The sequence below is a fragment of the Perissodus microlepis genome, chromosome 15, assembly GCF_051167445.1.
Source record: "Perissodus microlepis isolate ML-2025 ecotype Zambia chromosome 15, ASM5116744v1, whole genome shotgun sequence".
NCBI classification, from domain to species: domain Eukaryota; kingdom Metazoa; phylum Chordata; class Actinopteri; order Cichliformes; family Cichlidae; genus Perissodus; species Perissodus microlepis.
The window spans coordinates 10,270,891-10,286,922 of NC_140475.1; the positions used below are offsets into that span (position 1 = coordinate 10,270,891).

The 16,032-nt window shown below is 42.6% G+C and overlaps 1 protein-coding gene across 6 annotated transcripts in view; it reads left to right on the forward strand.

Annotated features, from left to right (window-relative positions):
• Nucleotides 1-16,032, forward strand: part of nhsl1b (NHS-like 1b) — a 99,754-nt gene that overhangs the window by 27,703 nt on the left and 56,019 nt on the right. Inside the window, exon 1 of one of the 6 annotated variants that reach the window (XM_084953762.1) lies at nt 10,813-15,612. The exons of 4 other annotated variants lie outside the window; for them this stretch is intronic. In XM_084953762.1, coding sequence (XP_084809888.1) covers nt 15,366-15,612 — 247 coding nt within the window. In that variant the 5' untranslated portion in view covers nt 10,813-15,365. Of the gene's footprint in view, nt 1-10,812; nt 15,613-16,032 lie in introns of those variants that run through there. One more of the 6 variants, XM_084953770.1, reaches the window with a different exon arrangement.

The window sequence follows — 16,032 nt, forward strand, 5'->3', positions numbered from 1 at the left end:
TGACACACACATAGTCACTGATGAATCAGAATATAGGCCTGATTTCTTAAAATAAACCTCAGAAATGTGTGAAGCTCTGTACATTATGAATGCACTCGGATTCAAATAATGGTGTTGTGTGTTTAGAGTGGGTAAAACACAACAGTCGAAAAGCCCTCAAACTGTCTCCTCCTCCCTGACGTGGGAACAGAAAGTGAAATAATGCCTCTGAGATCATTAACCTCAGTGTTTTGTCAATGCTATACCATGCAGAGCCCGCAGGCGCCGTTCTGTTTTCCCCTCTGCATAATTCACACACGCATGAATCCATAGTCGTGCACGCTCACAAGCAGCGCTTTTGGTAACCATCCACACAAACTCCACTTCTTCTGCCCAGCCGTAAAATGTTTTCTCTCGCTGTAGTGCTCTGACCTGCTCTCACACCCTGCTGACCCGTATCACTTCTTTTCCCACTGGTCGTCTTTCTGTCCTGCCAACAGCCTGTAGCTACAGCTGGCTTGTCAGCCACTTAGAGCTGATGATTTAAAAGCATTTGTATTGTTTTAACATGGGGGGGGAAAAAAGGTTTTTGTAAAGAAGTGGAACTGCCTTTTCTAGGACACAGAAGGTTACAAAGGTGCCACAAGGGATTTCACCCAGTTCGTGGTTGTTGAAGTTGTGTACTTAGGTAGTCTTGTCAGTTGACTTTTTACAGGTATAATTAACATGGCTTTTGAAGCAACTATTAAAATATTGACTATTATCCAGGAAAAAAAGGATATTTGGAGATCATGGACTATGTTATATAGCCTGTTGTCTCTCGTTAAAGTCTTTAAAGGTACAGTGTGGAAATTCTCACCACTAGGTGTCAGTAGATTGCAGATTACAGTCAATTCTGTCTGTTCGTAAACCTAGCTACTGTGGCTGCTGTAGGACAAACACATAAAAAAAGGAAGACAAACTTTTTACTTTTTTCAAACTCTTATTTGCCAAAATTACATCCGGTTTTACTTTTCGAATTTACTTACTTTATGCTTGTCGCGTTGTCTCTTTCCTCTCTTCTTTTTTTGCTTCTTTGATGAAAGGGACACCTTCTCAGATGATAAAACATAGGTATGATGCTTCGTATCTTGAGTATGAAGGTGCAGGCACAAATTTAAATTTAAAGGAGGAGGATGCTTTTAAAACAGAGCTATTATTTTTTTCGTTGACTGCTTCTCTTAGCTTCAACCAACATTATTAGCAAACTTACTCTTGAGCGAATAAATAAATCGCCCTTGTAAAAACAATTGGTGAAAGACTTCGTACAATCGCCAAACCAAGGAATTTGGCTGTTCTCTAGCCACATACATCAATTGCAATTACGGTACGCAACACACCAATGTCCATGTTGGCCACTTTATTCGAAATGGGGCTGGAACATGGCGCCTTTTACGACCTGACGCATTTTTAATACAATAATACTAAGTTTATGAGAATGCATCACTTTTAATACTCTAATAATTCATTAGTAGTAAAATATTCTTTTTTTCTATTAAGTAACATCAAACGACTGATTGCACCTTTAAATTGTGGAAACGATAAAAGATGGCCTTTAGAAAAAAGAGTGGCTGCTGTTTAAAAACCTCTGTGTTGACATCTTGATAGGACTAAATTAGTGTTCAGTCAATGGAACATGAATTGCATGCCATTTCAAGTTTCTAATGATCCATTACAGTTTGCTTTAGCTCAGTTTAAAGTATTTCGCTCCCTTTCTTTTCCTTTGGCTCGGTTAATCAGTTGGTAAACATGCATGGAAATGGCTAAAGTTTATTGCCTGTTATAAAGGTACATTATGTTAGAGATTATTTTGAAGATATCTGACTGTGTCCAGATGTAGATAACATTTATGCATTGGACTGTACGGTGTCTCCCGAGCTTGCTTCTCCTGAAATGAGGTTACGTGTACATGTAGGTGCATGTGTTATGAAGAGCTGTAGGCGACACTGGAGCTTGTGTGTCTCTAAAGGTTCTTAACTCTGCTATTCTCAACTCATTATCTGAGCCTTTGGGCAAAAAAATAGATGAACTATCTGTTCTCTACAACCCTCCTATCTTCTCTTGCAGGAGTATAAAATATTTGACTCTGCAGTGGAGAGAATCTCTTTGTGCTGTTAGTATGTCTCACATCACAATTTTTCAATCAGTGAATGTTAAAGCCCTGAAAACTTACATTTAAATCTTTAAAGCGTTGTGAAAGATTTGTCTATACAATGCATATCATGTTTTTTTGTTTTTGTTTTTTTTTAAATTAAATCTTTTGATATGATTGGATAGATTTTGTTTTCAAATATTCCTGGATTCTGATTAATACATATAAAGAGGGGGGATATTTTTTATATATTTTTGGAAAGCTGTTGTAGTTTTGCCACTATAATCTTGCCTGAGCTGTTCCTCTGAGGGTCATATCGCTTTAGACACCTCCTTCCCCCAACAACTTTCTAATTTCAGATCGCAGTGTCGGACCATTTTTGTGAAAAAGCATTACCAATCCAACACCTGCTTAACAGCATGTTTAGCCAGCTGTGCAGGGTGAGAGGGTAAGCCGGGCGTTACTGAAAGTAAATGTGCGGTTATCCCCTTGCTTGACCACATTATGACTCCCTCCTTACGGATGGATGGATTTTTACGCCACCTTACAGTTCGGTCATTTAGAGTGTCTTTAAATATGTTGGATTTCTGATGTTTTGAGGCAGCTCATCTTATAAAATGTAACCCTCTCTTAGTGCTTAAAAAAAGCTAAAGATAGGTCAGGATTACTACATTCAACGCATGATTGTTATTCCCATCTGCGGTACTTGAGAGTGTATATTTGGGAGTGTGGCTCTGTTATGGCACCTGATTCTCTGTTTGTCTGAGGAAAGGTGGAGGCAGGGAGAGCAGCACCATGCCCCTAGCATAGAACAGAACAGGCACCAGTAAGGACATATGCTCACCACCCACTTAATTAATTAATTGAGAATACAATTATCTAATCCATCCAAACAATATTCAGCTTGGCTACGGCTTCCCCAAAGACCTCCTCAATCTCCATTAACAATAAACCAAAAAAATTAAATGATACATTGCCTTACTTCATAGAATTTAAGCCTAAAGAATCATGCTGACAGATTTCTTTAATTTACTACACCAGGATATCTTTTATAATGTCTTTACACTGACAGAAAGGGGAGTTTCACCGGTCTGTTCAACATAAAATCTTGGTCGGCTATATGTGGGCTGCGATGCAGAATGAGTTTAACATCTGTGATCTAATCTGTCAGTCACATGACAGTAACTCAGGACATTCATTGAGAAATGTTTCCAGCACTCTGTTGAATCTGTGCCACAAAGAATTAAGGTAACTCTGAATCCAAAAGGGGGTCCAATGCCATATTAGCAAGGTGTGACTAATGAAGTGGCTGTTGAGTGGACGTGACATTGATTAATGGGTGAAAGGTGCTACTGCGATGGTCTTTACGCCCAGCCTACGGACAGCTATGCAGACCCTCGTCTGCATGTTGTAGCGGTGTCACTAAAGCGTCACAAACGACCGGTCTGTGGTTGAAAAACCCTCTCGGTAACCTCTACACAAAAGGACACAATTGCAGTACCATATATAGAGCATGAAAATGAGTAGGCATGGACAAGTGTTTCAAAGCGGCTTGGGAATGTCCAGCCACTTTAGGTTGGTTTCTGTAGCTTAAATAAACAGCTGTACAAAGGGGAATCAGCTGAGCCGTCAGCTGATGTGGGCTGGCACTGACATCAGCTGAGATCGGCCAGGATCGCAGCTGACTTTTTTTTTTGTCTTGACCAACACTACACTTCATTACGCAATAGTCAGAAAAGTGTAACGCAAATGAGGGTGGCTGTTGTCTAGACAAGTGGGAGGTAGAGAGATCAGCCACAATAATGGAGTATAGCATCAGTGGATAACTGGGCTGAAGAAAGGCCACCTTATGGTCTGCTGACTTTACGGCTCTGTTTTATTGAGGCTGTGGAGGCTACTGAATGCTGTAAGGAGTTTGTAAAAACATCAGCTGTCTGACTCCTTCTGTCATGTTAAAAAAGATCCTTTGGAGTCTCCCCACACTTTCCAGAAAACTATAAACACTACTTTATTCCAATCTAGTTCTTTTCCTGCTTTTTTTTTTTATTGTCAGCTTTGAAGAATTTGTGTGTTTGTATGTGTTGCCAGTGGACACATTCACTTCGCTCTGCCTCCTACAGAAAACCAGCAGTTCATCTTCTGCTCTCCAAGTTGTTTTTGGCTGCAGCAGTGTGTCACTTGTAGCCAGAAACTAATGCTGAAGACTTTTCCCTGGCTTTCAGAGCGCCACAACTCTTACCTTAAGATTCAGCATTTTAGGAATTTGACCTATAGCAAATACTTACAGTTGGGATTTCTTAGCTTTGATTTTTTTCTTTTTCTGTTTTTTGCCATTTTTTAAAAGACAGATTTTTTTCTTATGGGTTATTCAACTTAACTGTGTAGTAAACATATGGCCCGAGGGCCAGAATCAGACCACCAAAGGTCCATGTGCGAAATGATGGGACATGCCTGCTATATACTTCATTTATAGTTTATTAATGGGTAATTGCAACAATTTTCTGTATTTTGAGTAAAACAAAGCAAACACACAAGTTGACCAGAAAGATCCGAATGTGTCAAAATAACATAATGTGATTTTCAGCAGTTTTTTTTTTTAAGTTTTGGACATGGTTAGCTTTGTTTTAGCCTTTTTTCAAAATCATTACATTTGTTGACTATCCTTTAAGTTGTAAGATGAATGATACTGTAAAGCAAAACACACACAGAAATAAAAAATATCACAGAGCCCAGCTGCACTGGAGTTTTTCTTCCCAGGAATATAAGCCGGTTTGAAAATATTTTGGAGCCCTGCAGGAAGAGAACGATCAGGTGAAACCTGAGATGCAGTGGAAAAATACACACAGTACCTGTCCTGAATGGGGCTGTAATTCCAGTTTTTAATCTTCTTTTATTTATCTTATTTTCTGGAAACACAACCTTCTCAGAGCCTGTGGCAGCACTTACAAGTACATGTGCGCTATCACAGTCGGCGTGAAGTGTTAGCCAAGCGTATGCAAACAAATAAACAGAGAAGACACCGGCAAACACATACCCAGACTTATGGACGTCTGGATGCAGATGCATATTTTCACCGGTAAGACGTGCTCACAGCTGCACACAGACGCACACACATAGAGGGAAAGTCCCTGCTGCAGTGGTGTGCTGCGGGTGGGTGGCCGTGACCAGCAGTGGCCTTTGGCTTCGAGTCCAAGGTGGGCTGAGAGTTTGTGTTCCACCCAACCCCCTTGGTGGAGAAACACAAAGAGCCACTGTGTTTAAGAAAAGAGTGAAGGTATGATAAGGTGGAGAGAGGTCTAGAAAAATGGGGTGGTGGGGGTGCTGGAAAAATGTTGAGTGATTTCTGGAATGCTTCAGAGAGATTTGAGATGGACAAACAAAGAAAAGCAAGCTGAGGAGGGAAGATGAGCCTGAGACAGAGGAAGATGACACAAAAGGGATGAGGAGAGCCGGAGAAAGACAGATGGAGAAGAAGGAAGGAAGGAGGGAGAAGTAGAGGGTAGCCAGATGGGACTCCGCTCTGAAACTTGTGACAGCCCGTGGGAGGAATATCTTTGGGGAACTCTTTTTCTGATTGGTGTGTGTGTTTGACAGCCGTACCGTGTTGGATGGTTAATCATAGCACAGCAAATATGAACTCTCTCTTTGTTTATATTACTCTGTGTGGGTGTATTCAACTCGGACGCTCTATTTTTGAGTCGATCTATTGTGTGACTGCGTGTGTGTCCTCCCCATTTCCTCCATGGCTTGTCTCTAAATTGCCTTGAGACGGCGGCGTGTAACGGCTGGAAGGCAGAGCAGCAAGCAGGTCTGGCTGGCAACTGCTGATCTGGATTCTGCTCTTAAATCCATGTCTAACAGGATGGCTTGCTTAGGGAGCTGTACTTGGATCAGGAGTAAGGAAAGTAAAGCCAGCGCGAAAAGAGGTTGCAGACTAGAATCTGTGCAAATGTGCGCGTGTGTGTTGTTGCTAAATTAAAGCTGGTCCCAGTCCAGCGTTTAGAGGAGGTTTGCGTCGGGTTGATGTATTGCTACGAGCCTGGATAAGAGGGATGAGCTCAGAATAACGAACATTTTTGCCTCCCTCTGTGGGTGTGGGTGGGTGTGTGTGTGTCAGACAGCTCACAGCTGTAGAGGGCAAAAAGCCAGACCCAGAGTCTGCCTCTATTGTCACGATAACGGTCGGCCTACCGTCTGCTTAATCAGCATAATTCTGCCTCTCAGTCTTTCTGTCTTTCATCCTCTGTCTAAATCTCATACTCTCTCTCTCTCTGTTTATCTTTCCATCTCTTCTCTTTATCATCTAACCCTCATCTGTCTTTCTTTTCTACTTTTATGTCTTCTTTTATCCCTCCACATCGCCCTCCCCTCTAAATCAGCGTTAATGCCACCGCTGAGTGTCTCTGGAAGAGCTGCAGCTCATATGCGTTTCTGTACACACACACACACACGCACACGTCTTGTTGTGGGTGAGGGCCACACACGCGCTTGAATGGCTGAGCTGCGAGTCTGCTGCTACTGCTATTTCACACATCCTGGCTTTTATTAGAGTTTTCCTCTCACGGTGTTCCACTTGTGTGCTTGTTAAAAAGGCTTTATATATGTAAACACATGGCGTAATTATCTGCTGTGTTGTTTTTAACTCACACCCTCTCCCTCTCGCACACACACACACACACACAAAGACAGCAGTTTCAGCAGTGGTCTGCGGCACCTGTAGTGAGCAGGTCCCAGTGGGGTTTGATGGGCGTCTTGCCAGACTGGAATCCTGGTGGGTTGCCAGATTGGCTGTCAGCAGATGAGCTGAACTTTGCCTCTGACTAAATATCCAGCTCTGACCCTTTTATTTTTGACATTCCTCTTTTGGGAGGGCAGCTCAAAATTGTTGTACTTTAATACTACTGAAGTCTAGAGTAAATGATTTGTTGCACTAGTTAATATTCAAATGTGATGAACATTTGAATATTTTCGTCATTGTCCCTACCCAGTTTTTTTCCATTTCAAGATCACTACAACTGACAAAAGGAATCACTGGGATTGGCACTAAAACAAAGTGTCTAATAAGAAACTGCATTTATTTTAAAAGTGACATTCATATGGTTCATATTTCCTTAATTAATAGCCCAGCTAGACAGTTCAACTTTGAAATTAAAATTAAATATACAGGAGATTCAGACGTAGCAACACCCTTAGACAAAAACTGGTTCATCCCAAAGACAAAATACCCCAAAACAAACTAAACAACATGGTGTATTAGGTGCAGTGCACAGAAGAAACCAAACGGCGACTCCACAAGTGCATAGCACAACACAGGAAAGCCACCTCAACGGGACAAGACTCAGCAGTACATCTGGAACTGTGGGAACATCTGCTCACATTTTGGACCAAGGAGACAGATGGTTTGTAAGAACTAAAGGAGGTCGTCTACCTTTAGTTATAAATGATGAGTGTTGAACAGAGTTTGTTGCTTACGACGCCAGCTACCGGCCACCTACAGTCTTGAGATTCCTTCCCAGGCATTTCAACCCCTACTCACACCTTGCCTCAGGTGACCTCAATATCTCACCTGATAGTGGGGTGGTGCTGTGTCTCATAGAGATTTTACCTGGTGGTCTCAGTTGTAGTAATGACCCACACCTTTTTTTTCCACACCTTAGCTTATGTGATGACAAGTAGTGGATTAACGAACCTCAAGACCATCTGCACTAAGGGTTCATTACCTGGGACTTCCAGTGGTTTAAGAACCGAAAAACCCTCTTGGATGAGGGGCAAAAAGTCTCCACAAACTGAAAGAAGTCCAGCTGTCGTCATTTTCAAACTCCTAAGGCAATTGGAGAATATTTAAAAGTGCAGCAGGTCTTGTGAAGTCTCGGGAGATGTACTGCTGACACTGCTGTTATTCTTTTCTATCAAACATACGGATAGAAAAGAATAATATTTCCATACAGGATTGGTTGGTCTTGGTTAATGATTGCCTACAGTGCTGTTGACCAACGGGGTTGCTACCGTTGTTTAAAAACAAAGGAACAGGAAAGGGGGAAGATCGTAACCCCTATACGATCAGTTGAGCAACTATATAGTCGCCTTAAGCAGTCGTTTCGGGAACTGCTATTTTGACGGTTCACGATGGCATTGTTTTCTCCCCTGTATGTTTCGCTCTTACTTTCCTATATGCGTATATACATGTTGGCATGCTTACAGTATTTAAGTTTCATTAAAGATTCATGTATCAGCATGTGGTAATAAACTGAACATTGTTCTGTCGTGACGGGTGCTTCCCTTTTAAACAGCTGTTGTGAAATTGCTGTCACCACTTGGGTTTAAGGGGAAAAAAACATGAGCCCAAACACACGCTCTCTCCAACGAGCACAGTCCTACCTGTTACGTTTCAAATCTGGTTCAACCACATTTCAACTTTACCCAAGCTGATTTTAATTACTGTAGCAATGACAAACATGCTGCCCTGCGGTTCAGGAGTGCGTCAGGGAACAGTTTTTGGACTAGAAACGTGCTTCGTGCCAGATTTTCGATGTCATAGTGTACTAGAGAAAGACATATCTTTAAGGTATTCAGATTTCAGCTGGAGTTGTTCAGATATCACTAACACACCAGTTCTTTTCCTTTGGAATTCACCATCTGTGCACAATTTTGCAAATTCCAAATTCTGCATGAAAAGTACAATGCATATGCAAACCACATCTGGCCCCAGGTCTGCTGGACTCACTTCTCTGCTCAGGCATGACTGATCAGGAATGCACAGTCGACCGCACCCTTTCTCCCCTTCAACCACTGGACGCAGGCCTGCTGGGGGTGTGTGTGTGTGTGTGTCTGTCTGTGCTTGAGTGTGTGAATGCCCTACTCAGATTACCGGAGTTCATTTGTCTTGTAAGCTCTGGTGCCACTCCTTTTTATTCTTTTCATGCTAAAGTATCACCTCGTCGGCCCCCTCTCCTTTCCTGTTTGCTCTTTTGCCTTTCTTTGTCTGTCCGCTTCAGACTGTTCGGTCAGAAAGATGAACAGAAACAAAGCCTTTCACATCGTAAATCTGCGGCATGAGCACAGGGAGCCTGTAGACATATCGTTGAACTCGACGCAGCCTCTCATGCTGAATTTATCTGCTTCACAGATGTGGCTCGGATGCACACCCAGTCTGAGCTTCCTTGTTCTTTGTCCCAGTGATGGTGTATTTGCTCACACGGTGCGTGTGTGCATATGCTAGAGCGCACAGGCAGACTTACAAGCACACTTTAAAGAGTGTTGAGTCAGCAGCTGCTGCTTCGGGTTCAGGGGTGAGAGGTCAGAGGTCATTACCTGCTTTGCGCTTTTGCCTTTATCTCTATGGATAATCTGCACTCGCACATGAGTCTTAGACACGGTGATGGGCCGACGCGGGAGGGCCGCAGAAGAATGGTGCTCCTAGTTAAGCCTGCAACTTTTTACCAAGAAGTAAGAGAATTCAGGAGCACAGTATAACACACACAGTCACACACAACAATGACAGTATACAAGTACTTTCAGCTGGAAAATTGGACTGTGGAATGATGGAGCACGTGGGCAGCGGGATGTGGGATTTGTCTTCTTCCAGGGGGAAGTGACAAAAGTTGACTCCAAAGGTTTGAGAGAGTTTAATCTTGGAAAAACTCAACAAAAACTTGAGTGTGTGTATGTAGGGCTTTTTTGTGTGTGTGCGTCATCAAAGACTTATTCCATAGAGACCAAAAACTGTATAATGTTTGAAAGAACTGTTGAAACAGCTGTCTTATCCCTGATTAAAGATCGCCATCTTTAAAGGCACGCGCAACCATAAATACACAAACATGCTTTATTCCGTCCAGGCCACTGACTGCCATCTGATTGTAAATTGTTAGGCACGTACAAAAATGAACTGACACATAAACATACAACATTTTCTGGACGATTTAACCTTTGGATGAAGTGCCAAGGCTCCTCTGACCTGCAGCTAAACGTTTGTCTTAGGGATGAAAGTAATTTCAGTCTGATGGCCTCCTCCTGTGGCCTGAAGTGGTAATTGCACACAATATAGGCTGCAGAAAAGAAAGCAAGCTTTGTTTCACGTGATTAAATGTGTGAGGCGGCAGGCTTTTCCCCCCCAATTTGTGGGAAACCATAAGTTTCACAGTTTCTAATAGATTTAAACAAGTTCTGCTGTAAGTTATGCCTGTGTAAAAGTGTCCAGATGCAGTGTGAAGTGTGACAAATAGGGTGTCAAATAAAATGTTTTCAAAAAGACAGACATACTATTGAGAGTGCAACAGCTGATCATCTTCACGACTGATTAATCTCCTCTTTTCTCAGATAATAGATGATTATTTTTATCTGCTAGAAGATCCAAAAATGATGTCTCAAAAAATCCCTTTTCCTCCATCCTCTCCAGAGCGAAACCTACTGTTATTTAGCACAAAGTAACTGGATTCCCACCAAAAGCACACACGATGTTTGTCGTTTTTCATCAAAAAAAATCAAAAAAATTATTTTCCAAATGATTTAAGCCAGTTCATTCTGAAGGAATCAACTACTTAATCTTAAAAAAGAAAACAAAAAACTGCACCATATTTCATGGAAACGGATGAATATTGTGATGCAGATTATATGAAACAACAACAAAAAAAGCATGGTAGTGGACTTCAATGCTCCAGAGGTCCAGCAGCCCACCACTAGAGGGCTGTTGCTGGGCCTGGGCCAGGTCTGGAAGCCCAGCAACAGCCCTCTAGTGGTGCTGGGCGTCCAGGCCTGGCCTACCTCTCCCCCTGGAGGTCTGAAGTTGCTCAGCAGCTAACCTGAGAGGACACTTTATACTGTGTGACTCACATTTTCCTTCCCTAGTAGTCTATTATCACATGAGTTAATCACTTTACTCCCTGTTCCGTGTTCCCTGTGTGCCTGCGGTTTGTTTGTGGTTGCCTTTATCAGTCGTGATTTCTTAATATGCAGTTTTTGCCAGAAGGAGCAAAGCACGAACATTGAGTATGACTTTTATCTGTGTAGGTGTTGCGTAGGTGTCGTATCGGGGTGGCCAACGCTGATGATTAATGTCTTTCTCACACACCAGCCTTTCAACCTCCCGTAACTCTTAACAGTATTATTGTGTAAATCCAATATGATGCAATAACACCTGTTTACAAAGAAGACAATCAACAGATAAGTAATGACGTCTCTTTAGGTAGAAATTTTTGAAAAGTGGGCGGATCTTCCTGTAAGTTGCAGGTGTAAATATATTCTTGCTGTAATTGAGTTTCATCAGGTGTAATTCTGACACTTGTGTGTGGAAGATTCCAACACCTCCAGGAGGAACTTTATATAGAACATACAGTATATAACACACGCATGCACATAGATGTCGAGCATGCTTTCCTTTACTTACATTACCGTCCTGTGGATGTACCATAATGTAAAGCAGATTTCCTAAACACTGAATGTGACTGCAGTCGAACCAAATTGGGGAAACAAATGCCTTCCAGAAATACGACTTTAATCAGCTGGTGTCAAACCGTACAGTTTAGAATTTGTTGCCCAAAAGTGGTCTTTTACAAACAAACACACACATGCGCAAAGGCACCAACTGTCCCAGTAAATGTGGGGTGCTCTGGTGTAATAAAAGCCTTCCTCTGTGGTGGAGCTGAACCCCTGTGTTTAACTGCCTGTGTGAATGTGTTACCGCTGAGAAGCACACACTGTGAAACTGCACATACTGGGATTTGAAACTTGGCAGAAACACTGAGTGAGGCTTTTATAAGATAGTTGTGCACTGCTGGATGCACTAAATGCTACTTTTTTCCAGCTCGGCTTCTTTATCTGCTGTATTTACCTTTTGTTTGGCGAGTGTGTATCAATGTCAGGTATACTCAGCCACTAATGTGTGATTGGGTTACCTGACAAACAGGTTGGCCCTCATGTCCCAGCTTTATGTCTGTGGGACACAAGCAGTGGCAGCGTGTGTTTATATTTAAAATCTATACATTTAAAATCTTATCAGAGTACATAGTTATATCCATTCAGTCTCTTTCTTTTTGTTCCTTTTCCCACCTGGTCAGCTCTAACTGTACCGCTTGTCTTTTTGATGCAGGAATGTGTGAATCCAGTCAATACTCTGATAAGATTTAGAGTAATTTAGCTTTAATTGCCCTGTACTTCTTCACTGTCTGGATTTTTGTTTGCTTTTCCTCTTGTCCTCTCTTGTCACGTCTGGTAGGAGTGTCCCAACATGACATTAGTGACCCATGGTTTCCTGTTTAAACACCAGTGTGTTTAGAGTCGGCATCGTTTTCAAAGCTAATCACTGACACACGGCTCTGATGGTATAATCGTGTTTACATTCTGAGGTAACGTGACACTCTTTTTGGAGCCTGTAATGTCTCTGATGAAAGATTAAAGCCTGCTTAAAATGTGTTTTGTATTTAATGCCAACAACAGGGAAGAAAATGGTCGGTATTTGATTTATAGTTAAGCAAAATATGTTTTCACATCCAGTTTTAGTTAACTATAATAACCTTGATCATAGCTGGAAAAAACATCTTCTCTATGTTGCTCTATTCAAATTTAATTGTGTACATTATCAAGGTTTTAATGGATTAGACACGTGAAAGCTGTGCTTCTGCTTCTAAGCAGTCAGAGATGTTTACGCTCTTCTTTTGGTGACACGCCACCAAGCTGAAGATGCTGAATGTCCACTTGTCTATAATCTGCAGTTTAATATACTGATTATCGTCAGTGCTTTATCTCCTTCATGTGCACTTCATTAAATATAAATGGGGGGGGGTTGAATCACAACGCTGACCTGTGATGAAATTTTGACTCCATTTATGGGTCATGTTATTAAGCTTCACTTCCTCAAAAAAGAAAATAAATTAATCCTGAATGCAGCCAGATGCTCTGTGTTTGAGTTGTCCGTTAATCGCGTTCTTGTGACTGTAATGTCTCTTGACAACCTTAAAGAAGTTCCTTCAAATTTGCCACCAAAGTTTAGATTTTGGTGGTGAAATGTTCACTTGCTGTGACCACACGTTGGTTTCTTTTCTTGTGATTTCTTAGGGAAGGAAAGAAAAAATCTTTTTACACGTCGGGCTGAAACTTTTACTTCAACTCAAGGATTGAGTGATTATAATTTGCTGCTGTTTTACAGGTCAAGGTTACAAAGCACCAGGTTAACTATTAGTTATGTCCTTATCCCCCTACATCATTCCCTCTGCTGTAATAAAACCTACTTTGTTGTCCCACTTTATTGACATGTCTTACTGATCGCTGCTGCACAGTAGAGTAATGCTGGTTAAATATTAAAGGGCTTATGGCTTTATGTCTCACCACTGTGACCGAAGGTCTTCAAAAATATATCTGTAGTGTGTACTTGATTGCCTATATTTGTATATTCCAAGCTAGGCTTGGAAATGAGCACCTGGCTTTGTGCACAAACAAGTGCCGACGTAGTAGATTTTCTCTCTAAGGGGAACCTCAAATGAGGTCGGGGACCTGAGAGAGCAATAAGGGTTTAAGTCTAAGCTTACACCACATCGCAGTCACAGATCTGGAATCGCCTTTCAGTAGCGTAATGGATCCATAAAAAAATCTTACGGTGCCAGATCTTTGTCTTGACGATCTGACGATCCTCTAATTTACCACCTTTTCTGGGGTAAACAAGAAGGTGAGAATGGTTGATGAGGTTTCTCAGCCAGGCCTACGTGTGTTTGTGTACTCACTCATTCAGTTTTTTGTCACACCTTAGTGGTATTGTGCTCCCTATGCTTTTACACTCAGGTGGGAAGGCTCCACCCCCCTACATACATGTTTTTATCCCTGAGGGCCTTTGTGTTCCTCACACACTGCATGTTTCCCAACAGTAGTTAAGGGTTAGTACTGCTGAGGCTGGGGTTAAAGCTGTTTTGTGTTCAAAATGAAAGAACCTGTGGGATATTGATAACAGGGAATGTAAATAGAAGCATATGTGGGGTGGAAAAAAGGTGTTTAGGAGGTAGGAAAGGACATAAGGAGGGTGTGATGAGTGGTTGCCATGCCAGTAAATGAATGGCGGGGCGGAGCAGCGATCAGGGAGCGCAGAAAACAGAAAGAAGAGAGGCAGGGAATAAGGAAGAAGGAACGGGCTGACTCGTATTTCAGCTTCATGTGTGAAGGGTTGGGTGTAACCTTAACCCTATACTCACAGCACAACTCTAGTTGTGTCAACTCTAGTAGTCACGCACTTGCAGGACTTCAGGAGTCACGAAGAGCGGAGTCTGGGCAATCCTCACCAGCATACCCTTTCTTTTTAACTCACCTGGGTGCGATAAGCAGGTGTGGGCTTGCCTTCCCAATTCTTGCTTTATCACTGGTGTAGATCAGCTGATTGGAAAGCCAGAGCTTTGTCAACACTGGGACCTTTTATCACAGCCTTTGCTTAGCACGCCTTTTCCTCAACCACTAGTGACGGTAATATTTGCAGAAAAGGGATCAAAACAGGACTGAGAGGAAAACGAATGAGGATTCGCAAGAAGTTGGTTGTAAATTCTCTGGAAAAACTTGACAGGCATCCTCATTTCTGCTGCACACCCAGCAAAGGGAGTATCACATGTGAGTGTGCCTATGCCAGCGCGTGAGCATGCAAGTAACTTCATCAAGACGGCAACAAACCCGGGAACCTCTTAACCCCTTGGTCAGGCCCTGGCTCTAAGATGGTGCGACTCAGCTGGCGCGTGCTAACAACTGGAGATAACAACACTCAGGGGCACACATGGTCGTAAACAACAACCGCTGATTTGCTGAGACTGAAAAGAATCATAGGGTAATTTGGAAACCTCTCTCCACCCTGTCATGCACCACTGAGGAACATAACAGAAAAAGGGGACTGTGCACAGAGAAGTGTGCGCCGCGGAAGGGCGGTGATTTTCCTGATTGCTGGATTGCTTAATTACCCCTTTGGGTTTGGGAATCACGCCTGGAGTTTTAAGGCACAAAGGAGGACAAGAAAGAAGAAGATGATTTAAGTTTTTGCGGCAGAGAGATGAAGTGAAGGAGGAGGCTGTGTGGGTCAGAGTCATGATGTGGAAGTGCGCTAAGCAAATGGAAAGCAAAGCGGGATATGGCTGAATGTCCTGCTGGAACTAATTCAGTGCTTATTGTTGAATCTGAAGAGTCTGAAACAGTTTAGTAAGTGTGAATATCTGGACAACCCACCGACCTAAGGATTTACGGCTGGGGATTTTTTTTTTTTTTTGCTCAGTTTTAAAGAAGACCTCTCTGAGGGACAATGAGAGGAGACAGGAGATCCGCATCATTCCGAAAGGAGAAACCGGCGGGCCTTTCCCGGGCTCTCAGCTGGCTCAACGTGTCCAACCTCTCCCGCCAGAGCAGACGCGTCTTCCAGAGCCAAAACGAGCTCAACGTGGTTCACAGCCGCCACCCGTACTCTCAGTCTCACAGTCACCTTCACACCTCAGACGGAGACGAGGGTGAGGACGACGATAACTGGGTGTACCGGCCTCAACACAAAATAGGTGAGAGTGGGGAAACAAAAAGAAAAGCAGTGATTATTTTATTTTTATACTGGACACACACCTACTTAACCATGCGTGTTGGCTACGTCTCTTTGAGCTTGTTAGAGTGGTTCTTTGTTCTCGAGCTCAGTTAGGGAGACGGTGTTTACACGCACAAGCAAAGCGAGTACTGTTTCATTCTCTTTCTTATGGCACCCTATTCTCAATCTCCACAACCCTCACACTTCCTGGTTCCCTTAGAGACTAAGTTGGATGTGTGTGTTTGTGGTCAGCAGGACTTGTGGCTGGTCAAAGGGCACTTTGTCCCTGTGTGATAAGTCAGCAACGATACATCAGCGCGGTGATGTCACAGGCTGGTACCAATGTGAGTGTAGGATTTGGTGCCAGGGAGAGGGCGTGTTTGTGTTTGTCTAGACCTGG